Source organism: Melanotaenia boesemani, chromosome 19 (assembly GCF_017639745.1).
Source record: "Melanotaenia boesemani isolate fMelBoe1 chromosome 19, fMelBoe1.pri, whole genome shotgun sequence".
Lineage (NCBI taxonomy): Eukaryota > Metazoa > Chordata > Actinopteri > Atheriniformes > Melanotaeniidae > Melanotaenia > Melanotaenia boesemani.
Window position 1 is genome coordinate 16,892,160 of NC_055700.1, and position 26,136 is coordinate 16,918,295.

A 26,136-nucleotide genomic window follows, 5' to 3' on the forward strand; every position below is an offset into this window, starting at 1 on the left:
GCCTAAAAAATATTACATTTATTTACAGAATATTCAGGTAGACTGCATATTTTTAATTTTATTTTAATAATGATTATTTTTTTGGGAGGAAAAAATAAAAACAGAGCATCAAAATGAGACATTAACAGACAGTGTTGGTAGAGTAGATATGTATTCGCTTTTTAAAATTCTGTTATAACTCAGGGCTTTGTTTATTCTAATGAATGGTGATGGAAAATGACTGCCTTTAATAATGAATGACACGGAGTGGATTTTATACAGCTTATATTTGCAATGCATAAACTTGAATCTGTAAATTTCTGAAAAAAAAAATGAAAAACATGCTGATGATGTGATCATGTCATTAACTGAAAAGTAATGACACTGGAGCGAGGAAAATAGTTAAAAAAAAAAAAAACATGCCACACAAAAACTAAGTAAAAACAAATGTAAAAACCCTGGAACCCCAAAATTAAAGTAAACCAGTAGCAGAGCAGAAGGAACTGAACACAGTAAAATAAAATAAAATGAAATATTGCAACAGTAAGAGCCACTGAGGGAGTTGTTGTCTCTTATTACTTTAATTCTATTGATACAACTCCTAAAAAAAAGCCAAACTGAAACGTAAGGCATCCAAAAAAAAACAAGAAATGAATTAAATAACATGATCTGCAAATAAGCAGGCATGTCATAAACAACTAACAACATAATCAGTATTCAGACTCCTGAAAAAAAAACATGTCAGAGGTACATCATGTGACTTACAGCTGCGTGAATAAATAAACTGCCCAAGTGAAAAAAAGAGGCTGACAAATGAGCCAGTCTTCACAGGTAAGGGCCATGTATGAAGTTTAAAAAAAAAAAAACTTCACTGTTATCATTCTGGATGATTTTCACCTGCTTCAGCTTCACAGTCTTCTAATCCCAGATAGGGTGTGTATAGTTTAGAGCAGATGCTCTCCATGTGGAGGTGAGGGGCTGAGGAGTCATAAACAGGGACAGGGAGGGCTCAAGAATAAAAGGGAGGATGGGTCATCTTCTAAACTTGCGGAAGGGCCTGCTCTGGTTACTGTGGTGCGATTTAGAGTAGGGCTCCCATCGCTTCCTCTCGGGTGGTTTGTTGTAAACGTACGCCGACGGGCCCGAGTAGTTATCATCTGGATTCTCCTCCATCATCTGGAGCTTGGCCTCGATGGCGCGTATCTTAGCACTCGTGCTGAAGGGGAAAAGAAAAGAAAGAAGATGCAGAGAGGGATGATTTTAGAGAAAGAGAAGATGAGGAACAAACAGAATGATGGACAGTTAAAGCCTTTGGCTGGGCTGGGGAGGGGCTGCGGGTGGGGGGGCAGAACAGACGGCAAAAAGAGCTCAACAACTGGGTCTTGTATTTAAATGGTAAAACAGAATATGGAGGAGCTAGTGGGAGAAGATTGTAGGCAAAAAAATTGTAGTGCTTGAGAGGGAGCGTGAAGGAGGGACTGAGTAAGAGTGTGAGAAGTATCTAAAAAGCAGTAGAGTGAAAGAAGAGTGGGGGAACCAGGGGAGAAAAGAGTGTTTTAGTGTGCATTTCCTCTGCAGTGTGCAATGTAGAAGGAATGATGTTATGAAGTTTACACTAGAGGCATGTGTGCAACCTTTTCTCTGAAGAACCTGATAGCTGATAGCTTTCTACTAGTGCAGGACTGTATAGGTTGGAGTGTACACATATACAGCATACACCGACTTAACAGTGCTCCGTTTGCTTGGCCGTACTTGCGTGTGTGCTTATGCGAACAGGAGACGGCAAACGTAGCTGCATTAATGGAACATCTTGGAATTTGCTTTGACAGAACTTCAACACTTGGACCCAGATGGTTTTGGAAGCAAAGTGTGGGTCCAGGTGGACTCAGATGAACTCAGATGAAAAAAGAAAAAAAAAAAAAAGCCCGTCGGCTTTCCTGTTACAACTTCAGGACCAAACTGGAGGACAGTGGAGGATGTGTTAGGGGGAATTTGTGCTGCCTCAGTTACGTTTCAGTATGCTGAGTAGGCATCTGACCATGTCTGAGTGCAGACCTGTTTGAACCTGGAAAGTTTCCACCAACCCACTGAAGACCCACTTAGAAATTGTTCTAAAAAGCCACAAGTTCAAGCAGTTAAAGCAAATTGATACTTAAATAACTCTTGTATCATGCAGGTATCATGAAAACTTCCCACTGAGCAATTTAATGCTTCAAAAGTGTCTTTTACTACAGCATAAAACTATTTAAAGGTAAGTTCAGTCAATGTCTACTTAACACCCAGACTTTAACAAGATATCTACTTTAGCTTTGTTTTATGTAGGAAGCAAAAAGACAAATGATGGTGTGAGTCAGGATCACACCCATGACGTTCACCATGAAAACAGTGCACCTTACTAATTAAGTTAACTAGCACTTGCTGAACAAATACACACACCATATGCTTAATTTGCTTAAATTAGAGGGCCACTGCCAGAAGCCCATTTACCATAACAGCAAAACAATGCGCTTGTTTATCTGTATAAATGGCAAAAATGTGCGGTTTTTATTTTGAGTTAATTTACAAGAAGTAATGTTAGTGTCTGCAGACAGAATGGACATGAAAGCTACCTATTAAATGTCATTGTTTACAGTTTACTTTAAAGGCAGCGGCTGTAAGATGTGGTCAAGAACCAGGCCAGGAAATCCTTTATCAGAGCTGAAGTATGGATATGATGGGAAATTAGTCAATTTACTGCCACACAACCTCTCATCATGTTTAAATGTGATTAAATCAAAAGTTCAGTTTGGCTCTAATTTGCTAAAATGAATTAAAATAAAACTAGAAATAGGAAAGATGATGCTGCATGTGTGTTTGATGCCAACCTGAGGTGGCTGGTGGTTATGGATCCTGACTCTGTTGAACCACTGCACGATGGTTCCAGACTCGGGGGCATTGTCTTGTCATTACGAAAACCTTCGAACCTCTGTAAACAATATATGACGAGGGAGGGAAACATAGATAGAAAAACAAAAACAAAAGGAATAAAAATAACAAGCAGAACAAGAAACGACAGAGACATGAAGGCAGTTATAAAATGCACAGAATAAAATGAAGCATCTGTCCTGCAGACAAGTTTAAAAGTGAATAATAATAATAGCCTGACACCGTAAGACTAAATAATAAAAACAGAAGTTCTGTGAAGAGTCGACTGTCTCTTTTCCGCAAATATGAACATCATTAAAAGCTGTTGAATTGATCTTGTTTGTATCTGGTCAAACAGACAGTAACCAAGCAGGGCTGTGTGTCCAGCTCATAATCACACCCTAAGGGATGAGGAAGGATAAAGTGGGACCAGCTGATGAGCAACAACCAACATCTGCACTCATTCCTCTCAAAACCACCTTCCAAACATCTCCACCAGCCAACACAGAATTCTTGAAGCCTGTGGAAGAAAAAAAAAACAAAAAAGAAGAAAAAAAAAAAAATTGGTTCACATGATGGCTATGATAGTGTCCAGAGCTTGGTACAGCAGCTTCCAATAACAGAAATAAACTGCTTAGAAATCATCTGACAAAGCTGCAGTTGGAGGAGCTGGAACAGAATCAAATGAAGTTACATAAATACATTAAAGCTTACAGATTTTTACATGCTGTTGTCCCATGACGCAAATAACATGTATAGCCAAGAATAAGGGCTAAACAATGACCATTCCACCAGCCAGGACCCTTCCCTTCCACCTATTCCTAAAGGCACGAGGCTGGAATGCACAGATCTGCATAGAGCCAGTGAGGCCATACTGAATCTGTAAACAATCCAAGCCCTGCGTAATGGGAAAGCCAAGACAAACTGTTTCTAGTTGTTTGGTTAAACCTCTGTGTTACAAAGATCTTTCAACAATTATCTAATATTGTACAGGAGAAGAGCCAAAATCATAAAGAAATGTAAATCATCTTCATGACCCCATTGTTTCACTTTAACATGATGACAGATAAACTTTAATAAGAGGTTAAAATAAATGTAAAGATTATATCAGAAATTTGGATAGAAAAGCTAAGATTTTACATTTTAGCAGGTTTCAAGTTTACAGTAAATCAAAGTGAAATTTTAAACCTTATGTGATGCAAACATATATCACTTATACCCTGATATCTGACTTTTCTAACTTATACTGATGATAGTTTGAATTCAAGCAGCTGCTGCAGAACAGTGAGCATTGCATGCTGCAGCTGGCGGAGCCTTCATGTCACAGCACCAGTTAAACAACAGTGGTGCTGAATATCACCTTAATTTAACACAAATTATCCCAATACAGGAACCAATAGAGTTTGGGTCTTCTTGAACAGCATTTAAATTCATCAAACCAGCTGATTCTTTAACAAGTTAAGTTCAGGGGTCTCCAAACGTCACACATCCTGTATTTTTTTTCTTCTGGTTCCAATCCAACTTTTTGATAAAAAAAAAAAACTCTACAACTACGTGCAAGAAACTAAATGTTAAACTTTGCATGATTGTAGAGAAATGGTATCTGTGATGTGAGGAACCTTTTTTTTTTTTTGATGGGGAACATCACAAACAGCCTTGTTCATGCAGCTCATTCATCTAAAAATCCTTTCACATCTTTTACAAGTAAACTAAGGCCAGTGCAAAGCGTGATGTTAAAGCACATAAAGTACGCTCACAGATGGTGCAAGCTAAGTAGTTAAAACTCGTTTTTTGTATTTAAGTTAAAAAAAAAAGCAGGACGCATAGATAAATCTTAGATGTTAAACATCTAAAATAGTGTGTTTGTGAAAACATCAATAAAGACAGCTGCAGGTTTTGGTTGCAGCTGTGAGTTGAGCCCAGTTCTTACGAATATGTGAGTTACCTAACAGCATGTTGCCTAAGAGGCGGCAGGGCTGACCTTCACCGCCCTCTACTTTGTCATTGTGCGCATGTATGTGTGTGCAGGGCGTGATTCGTCTCTATACAGGATATCCCTTCACCCTTCGTCAGTAGGCTGTCCATTGTTAAGGTTGTGCTAGGGTCTCTGAGCTCTCTGTAAACCAGCTACAGCAGCAATAATACCAAACTGATACAAACAAATAATTAGCATCTTTTACCACAACCCAGACATCTCTGTGTTTCTATCATGACAAAAGTAAAGTCTGAACACACCTCTCCCCTTAGTTTGAGTAGATGGGTCTAAAATTCTGACTTTAACTGCATGTATTTATCTAAACATTTAAAGGAGACCACAGAGAGTTTTTGTATGGTTGGGATTGAAATTGACACTTACCCTCACCTGAGCGTGCGCCCATCGCACAACCAGCTTTTTGGACAAAGCCAGCTTCCCATTTAAACACTGGATTGCTCTCTCTGCCTCCTGGGCACCGCCACACATACACAAAAAGAATATCAGGAAGACACAAAAAAAAAAAGAAAGAGAGGGACAGATTCTTTGAAATTATGACAAAAATCAGGCAGGATAATTGCACCCTAGTCATTAAATCATTAGCCCACCCAACAGAGAGAAGGTAGAAATGATAAGAGATGATGATTTTGCACTCTGTTTGCAGAGGGCCATAACCAGGGTGTGCATCTCTGTGGGAAGACGTAGTTTTGTCTAATCAAATGTGCAAGTGGCTTTTATGCTAAATTATATTAATGAAGTTCTTTATCTAACTATTTCTGCATATAAGTGTGTGTGAGAGAGTGTAAGATAAACATTCACTTCCTTTGTATAATCCTGTTGGGAGGGCTTCATATCCCACTGACAGACACTAGCTGTGAAACTAGATGCTTATCATGATCCCCAGGCACACTCCAAAGCAAATACTGCCTGCTGAACCTGTGAAGCTAAGCACACTCTGTTGAAATCTTTTTGTATATTAATTGACTCAAATACACACACACACACACATATATATATATATGTGTGTGTGTATATATTTTTTTTAAAACCCATTTAGTCAGGCACCCTTTGGGGTAACTGAATAAAGTTTTTGAACATTTTGAATATGGTATTACTCTCAATGAAGGGTCTTCCTTTGATGAATTATACAGCATCTAATGCAACAGGACAAAGTTGTTCTTTTTTTCCATCCTACTCCTTCTTATTGTATGAGTGGATTTGGTTTTTAACAAAAAATAAAGCTTAATATTTCATAGATCTACGTTTTTAATTTACTTCTAGTACATAAAACTAAATAATGTGGCACAAGTCATAAAAACATTGGAAAAGTAATAATAAAAAAATAATCTACTGTCATTTACCTCTCTGGTGTTAAAGTTGACGAAGCAGTAGCCCCGTGGTTGCCCCTCCAAAGGCCCGGACTTATGAAACAGGAAGTCAAACTGTTTAACGTTGCCAAACTTCTCCAACAACTTTACAAGATGATACCTGTCAAGAAAGAAATTGTGGCAAAGAAAGCACAAAAAATGTAAGAAAAAGTCTTTCAAGATAGCTTATTAAGAGAGATTCTGTTTTATTTCCCTTGAAAAACAAAAAGTAAAGATAAGATGATTTTCTTTTATCTTTTGGAAAAAAGTTGAATATCAGGCCTAATCTTATCCAACCTTTTAATGATGATTATCAGCATGTACAGCTGTAGCACAGCCCTGTGAAGTCAGCACATGGATCAGCTCCACGGCCTCTTTGCCACCACTCAGTATGTGAATCTGTCAAATGTAGCTAATGAGAATGACAGCTTTCTCTCCTTGACACCTTTTTAGCAGCTGGCCAGCTGGTGTGGCAGGTCACTGACAGTAAATCTCTTATTAAGACAATGCTGAGGATACAGTAGCAGGACAATGAGGGAATAAAACAGAGGAAGCCTCAAATCCCCCCTGAGCACCGAGTTCTGCACAAACAACCTCCATTGACTGTGTGAAGCTGCTGGGGACTGTTGGACTACGAATGATGAGAGATATTTGCTCATTGAAGAGCTATGCAGTGTGCGTGTAACTGACCATCAGCAGCCATGGGAAAAAAATATTTCTGTGACAGTATAGAAAAGAGCAATGAGTTCAGGGTCACTCGGAGAAGATATTTATTATGGTTTCTGTAAATAGCCAAAGGCCGGTTAAATGTCTCCAACAAACAGAGAAGCCAAAACACTCAAGTTTATTCTTTCTTTTATTTAAATATTAGGAAAAGGCATTCAATTTTATGTAAAATAATACTAAGAAACCTAGAATATGTTTATATTTGAGAGGCTGAAACCAATAAGTGATTTAAATTGTTGGAAGTTTATTCTGTCAAATAAATTCACTTCTATTTATTATCTCAAGATTCACAAATCTGGTGTTTCTCTACTGTGGAAACTCTGGAGTATAAAAACAGCAATGTGTGACACTTCCTAGCAGCGGGAATTCACTCACAAACTTCTTGTTATCAACAAATTTAAGAAAATGACAATTTAAAATGTAAATATCTGTAACAAAAACAGTCCATTATTTTTCCTCCAACTCTAAAAAATAACAACAGCTGTTTCAACTAATTTCTTGCTAGATAGAAAAACTACAGCCTATTTTGTCAACATTTATAGAAAATTAGCTTACACAAAGATGGAATAAACTATACAGGCTTTGGGAGAGACATCTTGGGCAGATAGTGGCTCTTAAGATCTGAAAAAATAAATAAAGTAAATAAAGTATTGCAGATGCCAGTTATGCCTAAAGCTGAGTTGTGTCGTCAAAGAGGTACTTCATGAAAAGCCCAGCTGCATTAGGTTAATCATAAAGTTTTAATATGCTTGATCATATTCTGCAGAGTCATGGGGAGTTGGATAACCAAGACCATCATGCATCACTTTAATTCAGTGTTGCACAACTGTGAATCAAAGCGAATGCACCTGCTGAGATTTTTTTCTTTTAAGTACAAAACCATCTGTTTCTTTTTGCAAACCAACCAAACAGCTGCTTTAAGCAATTGTCTAAAGCAGTGTTTCCCACCTTGGGGTCCAGGACCCCCCAAGGGGGTCCCCCAATGAGTACAGGGTGTCCCCAAGGCTTTGAACATTAAGATCCATTGTCCACACATTGTCCCTATTTTAAGAAAAAAGTAAGGCTCTATGTTAATTTAATTGATCAAATTGGGCTTTATCGAAGGATAGGAGTACGTTACTTATGGTGAGAATCTCACTTTTAAAAGCACAGAACGAAGTATGGTTTCAGGACAAGGTGGGGCAGGGGGTCCATGACTTCTTAGTTTATGCATGTAGGGGGTCCCAGAGAAAAATAGGTTGGACACCATTGGTCTAAAGAAAACCTTAAAAAAGGCTTCTGGAGGAATAATAAAGTTTTTAGCTTTCATCAATATGCCACAACACACAATGTACTTCAACTTAATAACACGGGTAAAAATATACAGCTGGAACAACGGTTATATACCTGCAATAACATCTGTATTGTATGAATGGAAGAATATTTCTAATTCTCCTGCACCACTGATAGACAATGAGTCACTGCACAGGTCACAAATCAGACACTGTCTGTTTTTTTTTTGTATAGTTTTTGAGTTGTTTCTCTGTTTTCCATGACAATTCTGCACGTAACTTTATTTTTCACCAGGTAACATAAGATAGTTGTTGTCATAGTTGCACAAGCTCGGGATCTAATAACTAAACATAACTGTGGGGTAGGACCAACTAACTGTAATGATAATGAATTATTGGACCCCACACACAGACAAATATTATTTTATTATGGGCACCTGTGTTGTTTCTTTTAAATCCACATTTTTAACCTCAATGAGAAAGAAAAACAAATAAAAATGCTGTAGTTACCCCCCTCCCCCCAACCAGGTGTTTTGTACAAATGTTCATGAGGAATTAATGTTGCAGCCTTTTATTGTTCAGGCGCCTGTTATTTTTAAATCCTTAAGTGGTTTTTGTGTGTGTTTATCACAATAAAAATGACTGCATGACGCGCACACACAGGCGTGCATTCATTTGTGTGAATGGGACTCAATTCTGGATGCGAGACTGAAGCGGAGAGTTAAGCAACAGGTTGTACTAATGTCTTCCACCCCTCTACGACTCCCTTGAGAACTGCAGGCAAGTGAGATTTTCTGCTTTTCCCAGACAACACCCTGCAAGCCTCCCATGTGGAGGTGGCTCATCCTGCATTAAGTTCAGTTTTAAAGCCTCAGCTGCATCTTATCTAAACCTTTGTTTTTGCCATTGCACTAATTGATTACCTTTCAATTTAGTGCACAACTGAAATGAGGAATCACTGATCAGGAAATGAGGACACTTATTTTCAGTTTAACTGATTTTTAAAAAGACTTTGGTGCAATAGAGCCAAACATAGTGCTAAGGCCCAAGTGGGTCACTAAACAGGAAAAAAAAATTACAACTGTTGCATTTTAGCCAAATAAAATAACTGCGAAATCTGTAATACAATACACATCTCGTGTCTTATGCAGCCTGCATATGTGTTATTTTTAAGACAGATTTTAGACTCTCCAAGAACATTTTTGGATGCTAGTGAGCTGAACCACAATGGGCTGCTCCTCCTGGGGGCTGTAAAAACCACCGGAGGAAGAGGGGGAGAGGAGGGGGAGGATAGGGAGGAAAAGGGAGGGAAAGGTGGGCAAAGGGAGAGTAAATTTTAGAGGGGATGTTGACAGCAAGGTGAAAAGTGTAGGAGGAGGAGGATAAGGCAAAAGAAAAGAAGAGGTGAGAAGCCAGGTGAGACCGATACAAGAGCTAGGAAGCAGAAAGGAGGAAAGAGGGGGGGAGGGGATGCGAGTCAAGTCTCAAAAGAGATAAGACGATAGGCTCTGTCGGGAAAAGTGCAGATGAGGAGGCGAGAAGTTTGGAAGAGGAAGGGTTAGATTTTGACTTTCTGGCAATGCAGCTACAGTCATGTGACAAAGGAAGTATACTCTCTCTCTTAGTGCTAAGGTTTTATGTATTAGGACAAAATGCAAAAATTATCTAGTTCTTACAAGTTCTTAAAATCAAGTCAACACAACCTCAGAAGAACACCACATCACATTTAGCAGGTCAGTATAAATTAAGCAAAAAATGCACAAGCAGTATGTGAAAAACACTAAAATTCATTAACTTGTAGAGCCATCTTTAGCAACAATAACTTAATGATAAATAACTGAAGTAATCAATCTCTGACATGAATATGGAAGAATTTAGGCCTATTTTTCTTTCACTTCATTGATGACAAGCGTTTGTTTATTCACAACTTTCTTCAGGTCCAACCTTTCAACCAGGTTGTGATCTAGACTTTTAACTGGATCATTGCAAAACCTCGATTCTTTTCTTTTTCAGGCATTTCCTTGTACATTTATTGCTACATTTGGGATCATTGTCCTGTTGCATGACCCCGTTTGGGCGAAGCTATAGCCTTCAGAAGAGTTTTGGTATACATAGATGTTTGTGGTTGACTCAATATCCATTTCCACAGTGCAAGGCAGGATGCATTTTTTGCGTTTCTGCACACAAAAAATGACACTTCTCGTACGACTTGGCATAAAAACAAAGCAGGAAAGGCTCCTTGTTTAGAGCAACAGATTTTCTTTTTCTTGATCAAATCTGTTTAAATGGTGTTACGTAGCACCGCCAAGAAGAACAAAAGCTGTTGGATGACCGCCATTATCATCCTTTGTTTCTGAGTCATGTTTTGGTTATACTTCAAGGAAGGCATTACGCTGTGATGGTGTCGTGCTGTTACGTAGCTGAAGCATCTATTGCTATCCAGCTGATACTCCGCCTCTCAGGCAAGGTTACGGTTGGCTGTGGGACGCAACAAGATTACAGTTTACAACCCATATCCAACCATCCCGACCCACACCCGATGGTGGAAACGAGGCTTAACAACTACACAGTGTAAAAGTCCCAAGGATACAAAATAAGCCCAAATCATCACCCCTCCACCACCGTGCCAGACAGCTGGTGTGAGGCGTTGAGGTGTTGAAAGGCTGTGTTAGGTTTTTAACAAACATCCTGTTGTGCATTATGGCCACTTTGGCCTCATTAATCTGAAGTGGATTTTTCCAGAAGTCTTGTGTAATAACTAAGACCTGCTAACCACCTGAACAACGTCAAAGAAATTACAACAACTTCTCGCTAGGGGCGATGATGGGGGAGTACTAACCTATAGTTAGTAAGTTCAAGTTCCCATATTGGCTAATAGGAGAACCACTGAGCAAGGCCCTTAACCCTCAAACTGCTCCCTGGGCAGTAAAACATGGCAGTGCCATGTTCACTGGGTAGCCCAGGGATCACCAACTCTGGCACTCTTGGGCCAAAGTCCTGAAGGCTTTAGATATTTCCCTGCTGCAATACACCTGACTCAAATGAATGGGTCATTGAGAGGTTGGTGTTGAAAAACCATTTCATTTCAGTCAGGTGTGTTGTAGCAGTGAAGCATCTAAAACCTGCAGGACTCTGGCCCAAGAGTTCTAGAGTAGAAGATCTATGGGATAGACTGATTGTTCACTCACAAGTAAACAGCGACCCCGGTTTTTAAGCAGACCAGCTCCACTGCTCCAAAAGGCCCGTACTATCTCTGGAAGTGGACCAGAATTTGTTTAAAGAAGACCAAACAGAACCAGTGCGAATGCAAACTCAGATCGTTGCTGATGTTTTTCCTTCTTGACATTGTACCATACATCTGAATGCTCCAGACCAGCAAACTGCTCACATGTGCTGATGATAAATTAATCAAGTGTGTCTGATAAGCAGCACCTGGTTGCAACCTACCTTCTAAACAATTTGGATGCAGTGCAGTTGTACTACAGTTTTTCCATACACAGCTCCTGCTTTTAGGTTTACTTTTTGTTAAGTAAACAAAGACACAGTGCAATATGTCGTATATTGCTGTTAATCTGAGGTTGTATTTACCTCATTTTACGATCTGAGAAGGACCAGATGACCTTATTTTATGTCTTGATACGCAAACCTTAAAAATGAAAGAGGACTTTCTTTTTTCACATAACCGTACAAAACAGACAGCAGTATGACTAAGTTCATGGTTATCATCCAAGTTATGTTCATTAATAAAACTCATGACAAAGTCCAGGTCTTTACATGCAAAACGAGGTCCAGGGAAAGAACAAAGAGAAACAAGGTGATGGATTACTACCAAGCATGAAATAAGTACAAAAACATGAATATGTGGTGAAAGTTCCAGTTCCACCTGCTTTGCCTCTGATTAGTGAGGTGTGCCAGAAAGGTTGAGGTAAAAATCGACAGGACAGTATTTGGGATGTTCATTTTAGTTCTGAGAAGTGAGAAAAGACCATGGGATGGATAACTGATCTACTGAGAGGAAACTGAATCTTATTACTGAATCATCTCTACTGAAATTTAGATGATAAACAATAAGGAGATTATATTTACATGAAAAGGCTGCAATCTGCTCAGAATGAAGAGCAAACCAGAATTTAACCTTCAAAAAGCCCAATTTTAACAGAGATGTTTCTTAAGACTGGAGTCCATCATTCAGAAAAATCTTAACAAAACCCTTTTTTTATTGTTTCTTCCAGCAGGAAAGCTTGAAATCAATTATAACTGAAAGGCCTAATTCAGTTCATCTGATGGACAATGCACTGGACAACCTGAAATACTAATTTTTCACACCATCTTCCCATCAATCTGAGCAAAAGTGAGTGAGGATTTTTTAGATCAAGCTTGATGCAGTGCACCCTGCAATGCAAAGTAAATTTGGATCTGAGAATTAGGAGCATATCAACAGTTTGGGCAGTAACTGCACTGTGACAGGGGACTTTGTTTTTCTGGAAGAGGTTACTGCTGTTGGGAGTTCCACTACCAGGTGAAAGGAAGGTGTGCTAAAACTATAGATGTAACATCTCTGTGACAAGAGTGCATCAAAATGAAAAATGTATGCTTCAGAATACTTTCAATAGGAAAAAATAAAACTTGAATACATTTTTATTTATTTCATTATCTAAAACAAGTATTTTTCCATTTATTTAAAATCTTATAATCAATATATGGTGTTTATTGATTTGAAACAGAACTTAGCATCTTGCATCTACATTCCTCCTCGGCTCGAAGTTTAGATGACCAGGATAAACAGAGAAAGTACTACGTTTTTAATCCTGGACCTAATTAATCTTCCCAATCAGCAACAGAGGCCACGGGCATTTCTCTTGTTTTCCCGCTGTACTATGAAGTGGTGGAGTATTTAAAGAGAAGCAGAGCAGAGCAGGGTAAGGGGAAGGAAACGCCTGTCTAGACGCCCACCAGAGCTGTGGCCTATACATTCTCCAGCAGCCCCCACAGGCACACAAACACACCCCTCACCATTGAAAAGAAAAAAAAAAAAAAAAACTTCTCTCCATCACAACATACGCAGGGATGCTCTTATCACTCAACAACCTAACACACATCCATAACAGAAAGATATTTGCATGTACGTGTGATGAAGTGAGTCAGATTAATGATGTTTGCAGACTTCTGTATGTTGAAGCCTGCACCTCCACCAGCTGCCACCCAAATTTCAACTGTGTATTTAGACATGCTTACACACATACACACTCAAACACAAGCAGCTTCAGGTTGACAGAGGGAGAGTATACAGGGCAGGTGAGTGAGGAATGATGGTTGCTCCTTAGCAGAGCAGGTCTCCTCGCCTCACTGCCTCTCTTTCACACACCCAGCCCTGTCTGCTCTGTCTCAGCCTATGACATACACCTACACGGTTAATTAATCATTCATGTGCACACACAGTGTGTTGCTTCTCTAAAACTAGAGCCAGGCCAGTTAAAAACCAATACCTGAGGTTCAAAAACACAGCAACTGGTCTCAGAAAATACTAATGTCGATGTCCATTTAGCACTGCTTTAACATCAGTCAGTTTTAATATCTTAAATGTGTTGAATAAACTTTAGTGTTCATTGTGTCTCATTGTCAGTTTCATTGTCTTATATTTCTATACAAATAAGAAAAGCTGCCAAAAATCTCTCTTTTTTTGTTTTTTAAACCAAAATCCATGTAGTCCTAGGTGTGATACCAAAGTATACTTTCAAAAGTTGAAATATTATGTAAGACCTGAAGCTCTTCCTAAATGTGTGGAAAAAAAATGGGCCAGGCTGAAACCTGAGGTGGATTTACTCACTCTGTTATCTTGGGATCGATGTTGCCTATCCACAAGCGGTTTCCGTCATGCGCCGTGCTCTCTGAGATAATAGAGGCATTTTCCACAGTATCTGCTGCAGACGACATGTGTTCTCTATAAGAAGCAGGATTAAAAGACTAGTTAAAAAAGAGAGAAAAAAAAAAGAAAATTGAAAGGAAAATTGGTATCTTGCAAATTATGATAACGTGGAGCGACTGGAACTGGCAGAATCTTAAACACAGAGACTTGACAGCCATTAAAGCCAGTAAAAACCAGCACAAAACTAGGACAAGTTGTTGACAGAGTGGCTGTAATGCATACCTTCTCAGTACTGTGCCTTACATGATTAAACAGAAAATGAAGAGAACTGAAAGAAATGGAGCCATCAACAAAGTTCCTTAGAGGGAAAAAAAAATCAAATCTGAATTTCCCAGTTCAATTAAGTTCATTTCCTGGCTCATTTACAATAATCATATTGAGAGCTGATTAAATTTTAAAAAAAAGCAAAGTTAAAAACCACAAATGAGCCGAATGTTTTTCACTGCATATCTGTGGCAAAAGTGGCACATCAAAAAATATTTCATAGGTACATTTGTCCTGTTTGAATAGTTCCTCTCCAGTAGAATAGCACAATTTATTGTTTAAGCACTGAGACTGTAATCTGTTTATCAATGGAAATTAACTCAAACATGCTACAACTTTTAAATAAATAAAAACAAATCCAGTACAAACAGTTCTCATTTCCATGACTCATCAGTTGTACATGTCTGATATAAGACAATGTACTCCTTTTTTTCTTTTTTTTTTTTTTGGAAATGGGATAAACGCATAAAGCATTAACAGAAAATTAAAGGAAAATATAGAGAAAACAAAGCAACATATATATTTCATTTAATACTTTGCAGTAAATAAGTAGTGCAAAACCTTATTTGAATACAACACAAAGCAAAAATCCAAACATTTCAGATGAATGGCTTTCCTTTGGCTTGTTAGAAATTAATTTTATCAGCACAGGAATGGCAGCAGATTCATTACACTTTCATCTCAGATTAGGAGTCAAAGCTCTCATTATTTTCAGCTTAAGTTTAAAACAGGATGGTTCCCCCTCTTGAAAGCTGTCACAATCAAAAGCTATCTCACAATAATTTGGAAAAAAAAAACAAATAAATAAAATCTTGTGTTCTATGCAGCTGCATCTTACAGAATAATTGTTTTTCAGTAAGTCATATTCAGGTATCATTTGTATTTTTTTTACTTTTACATTTTTACACAAATGTGGCAGATATTTTTTTAAAGCGCAACATCACTACGCAAGTTTAATAAGAGAAATTATACAATGTTTAATCTGACATAATCAAAAGTAAAAATAAATTTAAAAAAAACTGTATACGCGAATGTCTATGACAAAACGGATTTACAAAGAAGTGAGGAGAATGTGGTCGGTTTAAAGTAAAAATAAAATAAAATAAAATAAATTTTAAAAGCCGTATATTTAGTGCATATACAATTTTTAGTTACAGTTTGGATATGAACCTTACTGAACGACCACTTTGAGCATAATCAGAATATGATGTGTAATAAGAAACTTTTGCGCTTCTTTCACACCTCAATCAGCTGTCTTAACCTCTCTGTTCCTGTTCAAAACTTAGTGGACAAGGTTGATAGCTATGAAAAGTTGGTCCAAGTTAGTTATTTTAGCTAACGGCAAGATGGTCGACTGACTACACGATTAGATATATAGTACGACGTAATGTAAAACCAAACTCCAACCTGGCAGAAATATTCTCCGTTTAGATTAGCTAAATCAAAATCTAAACCATCCGTTTACACACTAGCAGTGGATTGTAGCAGCTAGCTTGTCTAACATCCGATTACCTCGTTATATCAAACTTCTTCTTCGATAGCGACTCAGAATACTTAACGTTAGACTGATCCCACTTTCGGGATGATTCGGGTACGTCAAAACGTCATTGTAATCGTTTCAAACGATGGTTTTCCTTCTTGACTTAGCTAGATTGATGGTAAAACAGCTGCCCTGCTACCGCCTGATAACAAAGGCGCAAGATGATGTGGTAGGTTGTTTGCCTGACGGTGGATCCCATCGGTGGCAGTCGTTTTAATATAAGGGGTTTTCCGGATATCTCTCTTCGAGACATCTGCCTATTTTCATCTGCTAACCCCGCTCATGCGGTGTAAGCCATTTATTATTTCAAAGTCACCCACTTGGGAACGAGCAGGCGCTTGTTGATGACGACATATGTGTCAACTTTTTGTGTTTTCTTCTATAGCTAGCATGCTTCCACTGTAAAGACTCTAAGCTTTAAGTAAGTACGACTTAAGGGGGGTTTTAAAGTTTGTTCTTCGTTTTGCTTGAGTTGAACTGCAACTAGCAATAGTTCCGTGTTGGAAAAATGACGTGCCCGTGGTTTCAATTCACGGTTTAGGAAAAAGCATGGAGGAGTCCGAGGCACGCCATCACCACACCGACCTTCACAGCTTCATTCGCAGTGTTGTGTTTCAAACAGTTAATTAGCATAAATATGTTTGTTTTTAGTGATAATACGGTTTATGTCTCAATATCTTCGTGTCCCACTTTTGTCGAAAAGCGTAGAACCTGACTGCATTTGCAAAACTAAATTTAAAAACGTAATTATGTTAACCAAGACTAAATGTATCATTTATGCAGATACATTTGATTTTAATGATTAAGAATGCACTTAGGTCAAGTCAGTATTGTTTATAGTGATTTTTGCCTCTTAAGGGAATAGCTGTTAGGTTTATTTAATAACAATTAACAAATCATTTGTTAGGTTATTTGCAAACAGAATTGTTAAATATTTAATGGTTCAAATTTAATCAATTATAAGAAAGTTCTGTTTTGTACAAAATAACTGGAAGCATAACTTTTTTAACGTTTTGGACAGGTGACTGGATAAAAAAAAATTTAAGGATGTAATTTCTGGCTTGAGAGGGTTGAAATCATCTTTATTTATTTATTTATTTACCTACCTACCTACGCCCCGAGCTAAATAGGCTCGTGAGTTTCATCGCCACTGCAAGCAGTTTGTTTGACGTAGCAGAGTATCTGATCATGCAGAACATGATCAGATACTCTGCACTGTTATTTTCTGAAGTGAACGGAGCATGTGGGCTCCAGCTGGCTCCTGCTGCTGCTGGAATAAGCAGAGGTGTGTCTGCAGCTGCAGCAAGAATCTACAGGATATGAGACTACAGTATCCCAGTGAACACCTGTGCTTCACTTTTTCTGCTAGACTTCCTCTCTAAAGCAACCCGTCACCGTCCCGCATCTCTGCCACACTGTGGCATATCATATCAGCTTGTCAGGAAATCTGCCAGCCGTGGAAAACCTGTTATGGGTTTGTATTGGAGGCGGTGGTCTTGAGTCTAGCCTAAATTTTACTACAAGAGCATGTTTAAGTTTGAGTGCATTTCTGGTGTTTTTGTTGGACTGACAGCACGGATAAGTCGTGTGTTTATGGCTGTTCTTTAGGACGTTTACCATCTTTTCTGATTTTGTAGTTTAAATGATGAAGATGGTTTATAATCTAGGGTTAGTTGCAATTGACATATTTATATGGTTTAAGGTAACCTTTTTAGACTTTTTTTATTTGCAATCTCTCCGAGCATTTATCACAATACATGTATTTTGATTTAATTGAAATGAAGATTTTGCACATTCCCTTAAAAAATTGTCCAAATGAAGCTAAAATCTTTTATTTGGGTTTTAGTCCAGAGGTATAGTTTGCTCCCCCTTTCAGGAAATAGTTGGAAACACTCATCAGACAATAGTTGGTGTCAGTCAGGCAGCAGCGCACCACAAGCTCTTCACAGCCAGTGACTGTGAAAGACAAGCTTTAGTGAGTGTTTGCGTCTGTGTGGGCTTAAATATTTCAGAGGCTGTCTTTATTTGTGTGGGCACACTGAGGGTCAGTGACACAGTTCACTGTCAAGAGCCAGTTTGCAAGGTGGGGTGTGATCCTTCCATAGAAAGGCAGGGACTGGCCTCATAATGTTGGGTTTTTGAATAGAAGACTCCATTCAGGAGTGCCCAAACAACTGTGCACAGGCTGAGTGCAAAGGTGGTTATATCCCACAGTCAGGGAAAGAAAGAGAAGTAGCTTGTATAACCACATACTTCCCTGACAGCTTCATTACAAGTAATTATACTGCTGTATAACTACCTGTAATGTGGCCTGTAGGGCTGTTTGCAAGATGCAGCAGAAGCAGTGATCTGTAATTGCTAATTTAGTTTATAAAAAGCATTTTTCCCCTTCTGAGCTGTGTACAGTCAGAGATTCTTACAGAAAATTAATCTGTTCATATTTTCATTTTCATTAAATTTTTTTTTTTTACTTATTTTGCAGCTTCTAAGTTTTGGTGGTTAACTGTAACAATTTAAAAATGTGTTTATTGGTTTTTATTTTATATATTTATTCATTCATTCCGTTTTAATGCATCTGTTCAAATTTTGCTGCAAATCTGAGAAATATTATGCTTTTTATTTGGCTTTCAAACAAAGTGGACTCCGAACTGTGCTCTTGTGTTTGGCCTTTAAGCTTAAATAACAATGTCAACATTCGCTTGAATGCTGTGGGTTGAATGTTAAAGGTGAAGAAGCTCAAAATACCAATAAACCTTACTACACATGGTGTAAAACAAAATTAATATAGTGATGTAAATTTGACATTTGTGTGACTTGATGTGGTTATTGGGGTTTTTTAGGTTAACGGAAACAGTGTGGTGATGTGCAAATCAATCACATTAGGCTATAAAAACATGATATTATCATAATGATGTGAAGAAAATGCAGTTTGTAAAAGTAACTAATCATGTAAATGGAGAGAAGAGCTCATGGTGATGTGATTAAGTTAGAAGATGAAGGCCTACCTCCTGCTGGCTGATATGAGCTATTACCTCATTTTGCTAAATATTACCAGTGCCTCTTAAACTGCTTTCTGACTGTTTGCTGTGTGTTGAATATATTTATGTTTTCTTAAAGTCTTTTAAACTAACATTGAGTCCTCTCTTATAACCTGTTTGCAGTTATGGCTTTGAATCAATTGAGCTTGCTGCGACCACTTCTGTGTCAGTCCCTGGTACGATGTGTCAGGTCTCCCCTTGTGGTCACCTCTAGGGTCCCTGTTAGACCACCACTACACCTTGGCACCACCCACAAGCCTGCTGCTGCATGCACCAGGTTCTATGCCACCAAGAAGGCAAAAGGTCAGTGAGAAAATTGCGGACACTGAAGCCTACACGTGCAGACCTTGTATGATTCAGCTAATACAGATATGAGTTTGTTAACTGGATGTAGTGGATCTCAGATACGAGACAAATTTTTCCCTCTTTTGCCTCTCTTTGTTTAAAGCCAAGGCAAAAGGCCAGTCAGCTAAGGTGAATATAAATTCAGCTCTTGTGGAAGACATAATCAGCCTGGATGAAGTAAAGGAAGACATGACTGCTGTTCTCAACGTGCTCAAAGATGACTTCACGCGCAGCCTCAGCATCCGAACCTCGCCAGGTAATCAGATTAAGTCTGTTTTTTGGGCTACCTCTGGTGGTTTCTGTCTGCCTGTGTCTCCTTACTGGTGTGTTTTTTGGTTACTCACGTTCCAAGTACAAAACTCATCAGTTACCGGTGAGGCAAAGCATGCACAAATACATTTGTTCCTGAGTTCAAAGCAAATTTACTGCACCCGAACCGTGAGGTGCACACAAAGCCAGTTGCAGACCATTTTGTTCTTCAGAATCAGATTTCTTTAAGTGGTCATTTGAACCGGTTTATGTCACCATTTCCAGTGACTAACATATAAATCCCAAATCGCGAAGCCTTAATTATATTTTTGGCATGTGTTTGTTATTTCTCCATTAATCAATTCACAGATTAACTCACAAGTGACTCAGACTTAAAAAAAAAGGTTCCACTTAAACTGAAGTGGAGTTAAAATTAAGACTAGAGACGTGACAAGGCAAGTAAAGAAGATACCAGAAAAGCTCCTCTGTGTTTAAAAGATATGGAAGGCAGATTTTTCACCCGAAAGCCACGGCTGTGTACTCTAAGCGTCATAAACAAGGGTAAACAAGGCAGAAATAACCAGAGTGATTCAGGATGAAGAGCAGGAACCAGATGAAGGCAGAAACCCTGTAATGTAAAGACTTTAACTTACTGTAGTGTCATTTTTTGTCAAAGAGAGTATGATGCAAAGCTTTTCCTCACATCTATGGACTGAAAACTTCAGACAGAAAGTGACTCCAAAGGATTTGCACCAAAATATTAAGTACAATGATTCTATTTATCTTGTTTTGTATTAAACTGTAATCTATTTATGGTCAGTTCAAAGGGCTTTGTCACACAGTTCTTTTAAAACTGATGTAAACTCTGATTAAAGCACTTTAAAGTAGAGAAAGTGTTTTACATGCCGTGTCAGCAGAAACTTAGAACAGTGGTTTGCAAATTGTGTAATTCATTTCTTTTTTTTTTAAATAAATGTACAAAGGAAACATCATTGTTTAAAATGTGTTGATTTTTATTTTAATTTAAATAGTAAAGGTAAAAAAAATAGAAGAAGTAACAACACACTGGGAAAATAATAAAAAAAACATCAATTATCTAATTAGATTAATTGGCAACAGGTGAGCAGCATGATTAGCTAGAAAAAGTAAAAAGGAAAATGATTTCTCGAGTTTTAGACGTGCAATTTTTTCCAGTTTAAACACACATCTGATTCAAATGAGTGAGTCCAGATTAGTCACCCATTAAGTATTTTTAGTTAAAACAGTTAAGCACCTGAGTTACTATATCAAGCAGGATCAACAGGTACGGGTTGAAGCAGCTTTCTTTTACTTTTAAAAGTACAGCAGCCTGTCTCCTCAGTTATCAAACCCTTTCGTTAAAAGAAAAGCTGAGGCAACACAGCAGTAAACATCCCTCAGTCCAAACTTTAAAAAATGTTTCTGGCATCAAATTCAAAGTCAGAATAGCATTTCACATTTTTATGTTTTAGTTTAATCATAAGGTTTAAATTATTTGCAAATGCTTATTTACATGTGGCCTACCCCTTTTTTAAAATGTCTTATTTCATGTGCCTGAAGAACGATATTTGTCCACATCTTTTCCTCATGAACTGTACTTTGATTCTGTTTGTATCTATCTGAAGGTTTTATTCCACATGTCCTCGTGTTCTGATTCATCACACATTTTCACTTTTGTGTTGTTTGTGTTTTCGTCCACCTCACACATGGCTGGAGGGCTTAATATGAGGAGGTCCCCATGTGATGTTACCTTGACCCTGCTTTGGCCTCTGTTTCCCCAACTACATCCAGGTCCTGACCTTTTGTCTCTGGGTTCTAACAAATGGGAGCAGGGCTCTGGGAGTCAAGCTTGGGGTGTGTAATGGAAGCTCCCAAAGGAGGAGGCGTCAGACTTCAAACTGAAATTGTTGGGACCTTGTTCTATTTCTCCTCAAGTGCTCTGTTCTTTTACAGAAAACGAAAACTATAATGAAAGCTCATATTCAGTTTAGATTTTTTTTTAATGATCAACCCCTCAGTGTCCTTGGTAACTTTGTAGATTTTCAACTTCTCTCCATTCGTCAATCCAACTTTGAGTCATTCTCTATGTTTAACCTCTCCCTCTATTTCATTTCTTTTTCCAGGAGTTTTCAGCTTCTCACTCATGTGACGTCCTTTCGCTTCTTTCACTTGTTTCAGTTTATTATTTCTTAGTGAATCTTAAGGAAAAATTGTTCCCAGGGCAGTAATCTGAACCGTTCCCTGCTTCACCGCCTCCATCGCAGTCCTCTGTACCGCTCTCTTTGTCTCTATCATATGTGCATCCATTTCTCCATTCTGTCATCCTTCCTGTCTTCTTGCTCAGTCTGTCTATCCCTAACTGCTCTCCTCCGGTCGGTTCATCACCTCTCCTCTGTCCAGCTGCACTGTAATCCAGGGAGGCAGCAGGACTTAGAGCTGACAGCAGAGATGAGATGGTGGAATGGGGTGATGTCATGTGTCTGAATGCGTGTGTGTGTTTGTTCCACAAACCTCTCATCTGGCTCTCATTAAACTTATGTGAGTGTGTGTGCGTGGATATGACTGTATGTGCTGCTGTGTGTTGCCATGAATACATACTTGAGTCTGTATGTGTTTGTGTGCAGCAACAGTCAGACAGATAAAAGCAGAGGAGTCACTGACATGTCCGCCATATTCACATATGAGTAATATGGCTTGGAAACAAACTGTTTCCATGTAAATAAATATCGTAAAGGTCACAATTGGGGGATTAAATCCCAAACCACAGCCTTTAGTGCTGAAACCAGCAGTACCAAGCAACTTAAGAAACAGCTAGTGTACCTCTCTCCACGAGTTAAAATATATTAATCTTTAAAACTCATTTATCAACATATTGTTTATCTAATTTAGGCCACTGTTGGTTTTGTTCTGATGCAACTTCCCAGAATTCACCTGTGGTTGTGTTCAGTCTAATGCTCAGACAGTCCTTTGTCCCAAATTTTCTAAACAGGGAGTACCAGCTAAGTCTGATACAGGAAGCATCTTAGAGTAACTCTGACAGGCGTCCCCCACCCCATGCATGCTCAGAATGGAGGATTGAACTGAACAGATGATTCAGTACAATCCATTAGTTTCCTTAGACAGGTTTTTTTTAATGAATTAGCTTATAAGAACTGTGTTATTATAAATTGTACTTATATGGATCATATCATTTTTGTTTTTATTTGATTAAATTGGACTATAATAAATTGTATTTAATTGGACTGTCTGTAGAAGTGCGCTGAGATTAATTTGTTGTGAACTGGCGCTATACAGATGAATATGGATTAAATTTAATCAAGTCTGTGCAAACTAACATGTCCCTTTAAAATGTCCCTTTTTAGTACACAAGCATTTGTGATGCATTTAAGCTTCATGCATCAGAAAATAACAAATTTCTGTGTTTTATTGCTCATTTACTATGCTAAACAGTTACTAATCAGTCTCTCTGACAGCTAACCGCTATCTGGATTTGCCAAGAAGAAGGACTGACTACACAGACTCAGCTAGTTAAAAAACATAAAGCCGTTTGTAGAGGAAAGTCGTACCTGCTCCTCTGCTGCATTTTCCAGTTGCAGGATGTCCTGTAAGATCATGGCATTCAGTGCGAGATGTGGTTACTTCTCTGAAGAGTGACCATATAACAGAATTCCTACATCTTTTATGACTTCTGGCACCAAATATCGTGATGTTGGATCTTGAAGGGTTTCTTACTCTTCTATTGCATTTAGTAGAAAAAAACACTAAAAAAATCAAAGATCTGACGAAGAACAGTTTAATTTGTAAGATGAACAGTGGGTTGCAAATGGTTGCATTTCTTAAGGAAAGCTTAAGCATCCTAGGAATTCTTTTCACCTTTAAGAGAAGAGTCTTGTTTCTGAGAGAGGAAAACTAGTAGTCAAATTGTTAAAACATAGCATTTGGCTTAAAAACAAAAGTATTGACCAAGAATCAACTTAAGCCAAGTTTTTTGACGTTTATCAACTTCTTCCTCATTTCATCTGCCCGTCTTTCAACTCCTCTGTGCTGCCTCCTCACCATCCCTCCTTCTGCTTTAGGGAATAACTAACATCCAAAAGTAGCTGCAGATGTTTAGGTGCTTAATGTTGCTGCACAGGTAATACAGACAGACAAGCAGAGTTTAATAAATAAGGCAAACAGGACAAATGGATGTTGGTAGTCAAAAGGCAGAGACAGCATAATTGACAGGCAGGTAAGCAGTGCAGCTGATCTCTACATAATCACATCACACCAACCTTTTATTTCTAATACTTTACATCTGCCTTTAGTCTGTGATTGTTTTTTTTATTTTTGTCCTTGAAATCAGATGATAAATTGATCTTATAGAGAAAATTACACCACTGGCTCACCTCCCCTTCACCTCACTTTTCCACACAGAGCACCAGCACAGCCCCCACAGGGTAAGAAGGGAGGGAGTGATGTAAGGCAGAGGTGGAGAAGAAGGAAACAACTGCGTCTGAGGTTAGCCAGATGGGGGAGAGGGACAGATGGATAGAGCGAGCACGAAAGAAAAAGAAGAGAGAAGAGAAAGGAGGGACAGAAGTCCACTTGTACCTTTGTTTCTCCCACTGTTGATGACGAGGAGAGACAGTAGATCATGGAAACCTTTATTAGTCTAATACTGGAAAACTGTTAACTTGGGCCCAGTCCCTGTGTTTATACTTAGAATATGAGCAAATAAATAAACATCCAACGTAATGATAAATGCACATTTGAAAAAAAGTTCATTTCTATTTGAACTATGAACTTTACTGTAAAAAAAAGCAATATTAGACAACATTCGAACATTTATAAACTTGCAACTTTACATTGTTTATATATGCTAATGTGCATAACTTGTGACCAGCAAGACCAAAACCCATGCCCACGTTATCTGTGGAAGTAAAAAAAGTAAATTCATCCACTGATCTGTTTGTTTAGGGGCTCTGGATCACATTGTGGTGACGACTCAAGATGGGAAGTTCCCGCTCAACCAGCTGGGTCAGATCTCCATGAAGTCACCTCAACTCATTTTGGTCAACATGAGCAGCTTCCCTGAAGTAAGACGAGCACACACACACACACACACACACACACACACACACACCCACAGCCAAACACACACACCTCCCAGCAGTTTCTTCCTACTGGTATCTGTTTGTCTCACATGGACAAGCACGGAAAAACTAAGCTTTGTAAAAATAATCCAAAGCACAGACAGATAGATGGTCCTTGCAGAAGAAGGGAAAAGTGAGCCAGGCCAGAAGTGGAGTCCCACATCACTCTGTAAATGAAACCTGACCGGCCTCTTTCTGTGCCCTGCTTCTCAGATGCTAATTGATTGATCACTCAGGGAGCCCTTTGTTCTGGGGTGAAAGATAGCAACAATGTGTATGTGTCCACTGCTGTGTGGTTATGTCTGCATGTGACTTGTCACATGGAGGAAATGACCTCATTTTACCCCTAGGTTAGGAAGAAATTGATTATTTTGTTCTATTTTTTTTTTTTTCTTCTTCTGCTTTTCTTCCCCTTGTAGATTTTGTTGAAGAATGCAGAAGAGGCCTGACTTTCTGGGGCTGAAAAATCTAAATGTCTTTTTTTGGTGAATACATTATGCAATCATAGATTCAGAGAATAGGAGAGTATACATTTATTTCTCAGTGTTCATCTCTACCCTTCTTTCCATCACCAGCTTTTCAAAAAGTACAAGTTCAAATGCTTTTTTTGAGAAACTCAACTTTATAACGGGAGATTTAATGCAGTTAAATGGAAGAAATCTGAGTATATATCAGCACCAGCAGTCAGTAAAAAAGGAGTTAGACTCAGAAAGGAAAAATCCAATGTCAAGCATCCCAGCTTATCTTTTATAATACTGTAACCTCCTCTGGAGTGAAGAAGCATCTCCACTTGTCAGCATCAACCAAACTTGATGGGCTAATATCTGAAAGCATTTTGTTCTTTTGAGGAACAGCTTGCCAAACGAAAGTTCAGTGTTGACAAATATCTTCCTGTACCTTTTTCTTTTATCACCCCAGAGTGCTCCACATTTGTTCTCCACATGTAGACACGTTATAGAAACACAAAACAACATCAAAATCCAAGTAATTATCAACACCTCAAATCTGGAAATCCAGGTTTCAAACTGAATCTGGCAAAGTAAGTCGGGGAGTCCCCCCCTCCCTCCCCTCAGCAACCACAGACCACACACACACTGAATGACACACTCTTGCTCACACACACACACACTACCCTGCCAGGTCCTGTGTTACCCACGTCCCACACAGAGGTGTCCTCAGTACCCAGAGCTGATAGGCTTATAATGATGCCTATCCATTACAGAGGTTCTGCCATTGTTTTCTATTCATTCATTAAAGCAGCCTGGAAAGAAACAGTGGAAAAACAACATCTTCTACCACGCTTAAATCCGGGTGTTCGCGTGTGTGTGCTTTAAAGTGACTGCACGTGCATGTCCTTGTTTCAGCATCTCAACTCTGTGTTCAAGTGTCTTTTTAAATACAC

At 38.5% G+C, this 26,136-nt stretch overlaps 2 protein-coding genes across 7 annotated transcripts in view; one reads left to right on the forward strand and one right to left on the reverse strand.

Moving 5' to 3' along the window:
- rbm18 (RNA binding motif protein 18) lies at window positions 1-16,187 on the reverse strand. Of its 5 annotated transcripts, XM_041969692.1 has the most exons (7): window positions 15,922-16,187; window positions 14,368-14,443; window positions 14,047-14,160; window positions 6,217-6,343; window positions 5,240-5,326; window positions 2,844-2,944; window positions 1-1,195 (listed from the first exon to the last, which is right to left on the reverse strand). In XM_041969692.1, exons 3-7 carry the CDS (start codon window positions 14,151-14,153, stop codon window positions 1,012-1,014), a joined length of 606 nt encoding a protein of 201 aa, XP_041825626.1. In that variant the 5' UTR covers window positions 14,154-14,160; window positions 14,368-14,443; window positions 15,922-16,187; the 3' UTR covers window positions 1-1,011. The 5 variants fall into 5 exon arrangements, with proteins under 5 accessions (XP_041825626.1, XP_041825625.1, XP_041825624.1 ...); XM_041969691.1 differs by lacking the exon at window positions 14,368-14,443; XM_041969690.1 differs by lacking the exons at window positions 14,368-14,443; window positions 15,922-16,187 and adding an exon at window positions 15,585-15,896 and having other exon boundaries at window positions 5,246-5,326.
- mrrf (mitochondrial ribosome recycling factor) overlaps window positions 15,982-26,136 on the forward strand; it is a 16,529-nt gene continuing 6,374 nt past the window's right edge. Inside the window, exons 1-4 of one of the 2 annotated variants that reach the window (XM_041969688.1) lie at window positions 15,982-16,000; window positions 19,111-19,290; window positions 19,436-19,588; window positions 24,559-24,677. In XM_041969688.1, coding sequence (XP_041825622.1) covers window positions 19,113-19,290; window positions 19,436-19,588; window positions 24,559-24,677 — 450 coding nt within the window. In that variant the 5' untranslated portion in view covers window positions 15,982-16,000; window positions 19,111-19,112. Of the gene's footprint in view, window positions 16,001-16,284; window positions 16,371-19,110; window positions 19,291-19,435; window positions 19,589-24,558; window positions 24,678-26,136 lie in introns of those variants that run through there. The other variant, XM_041969687.1, reaches the window with a different exon arrangement.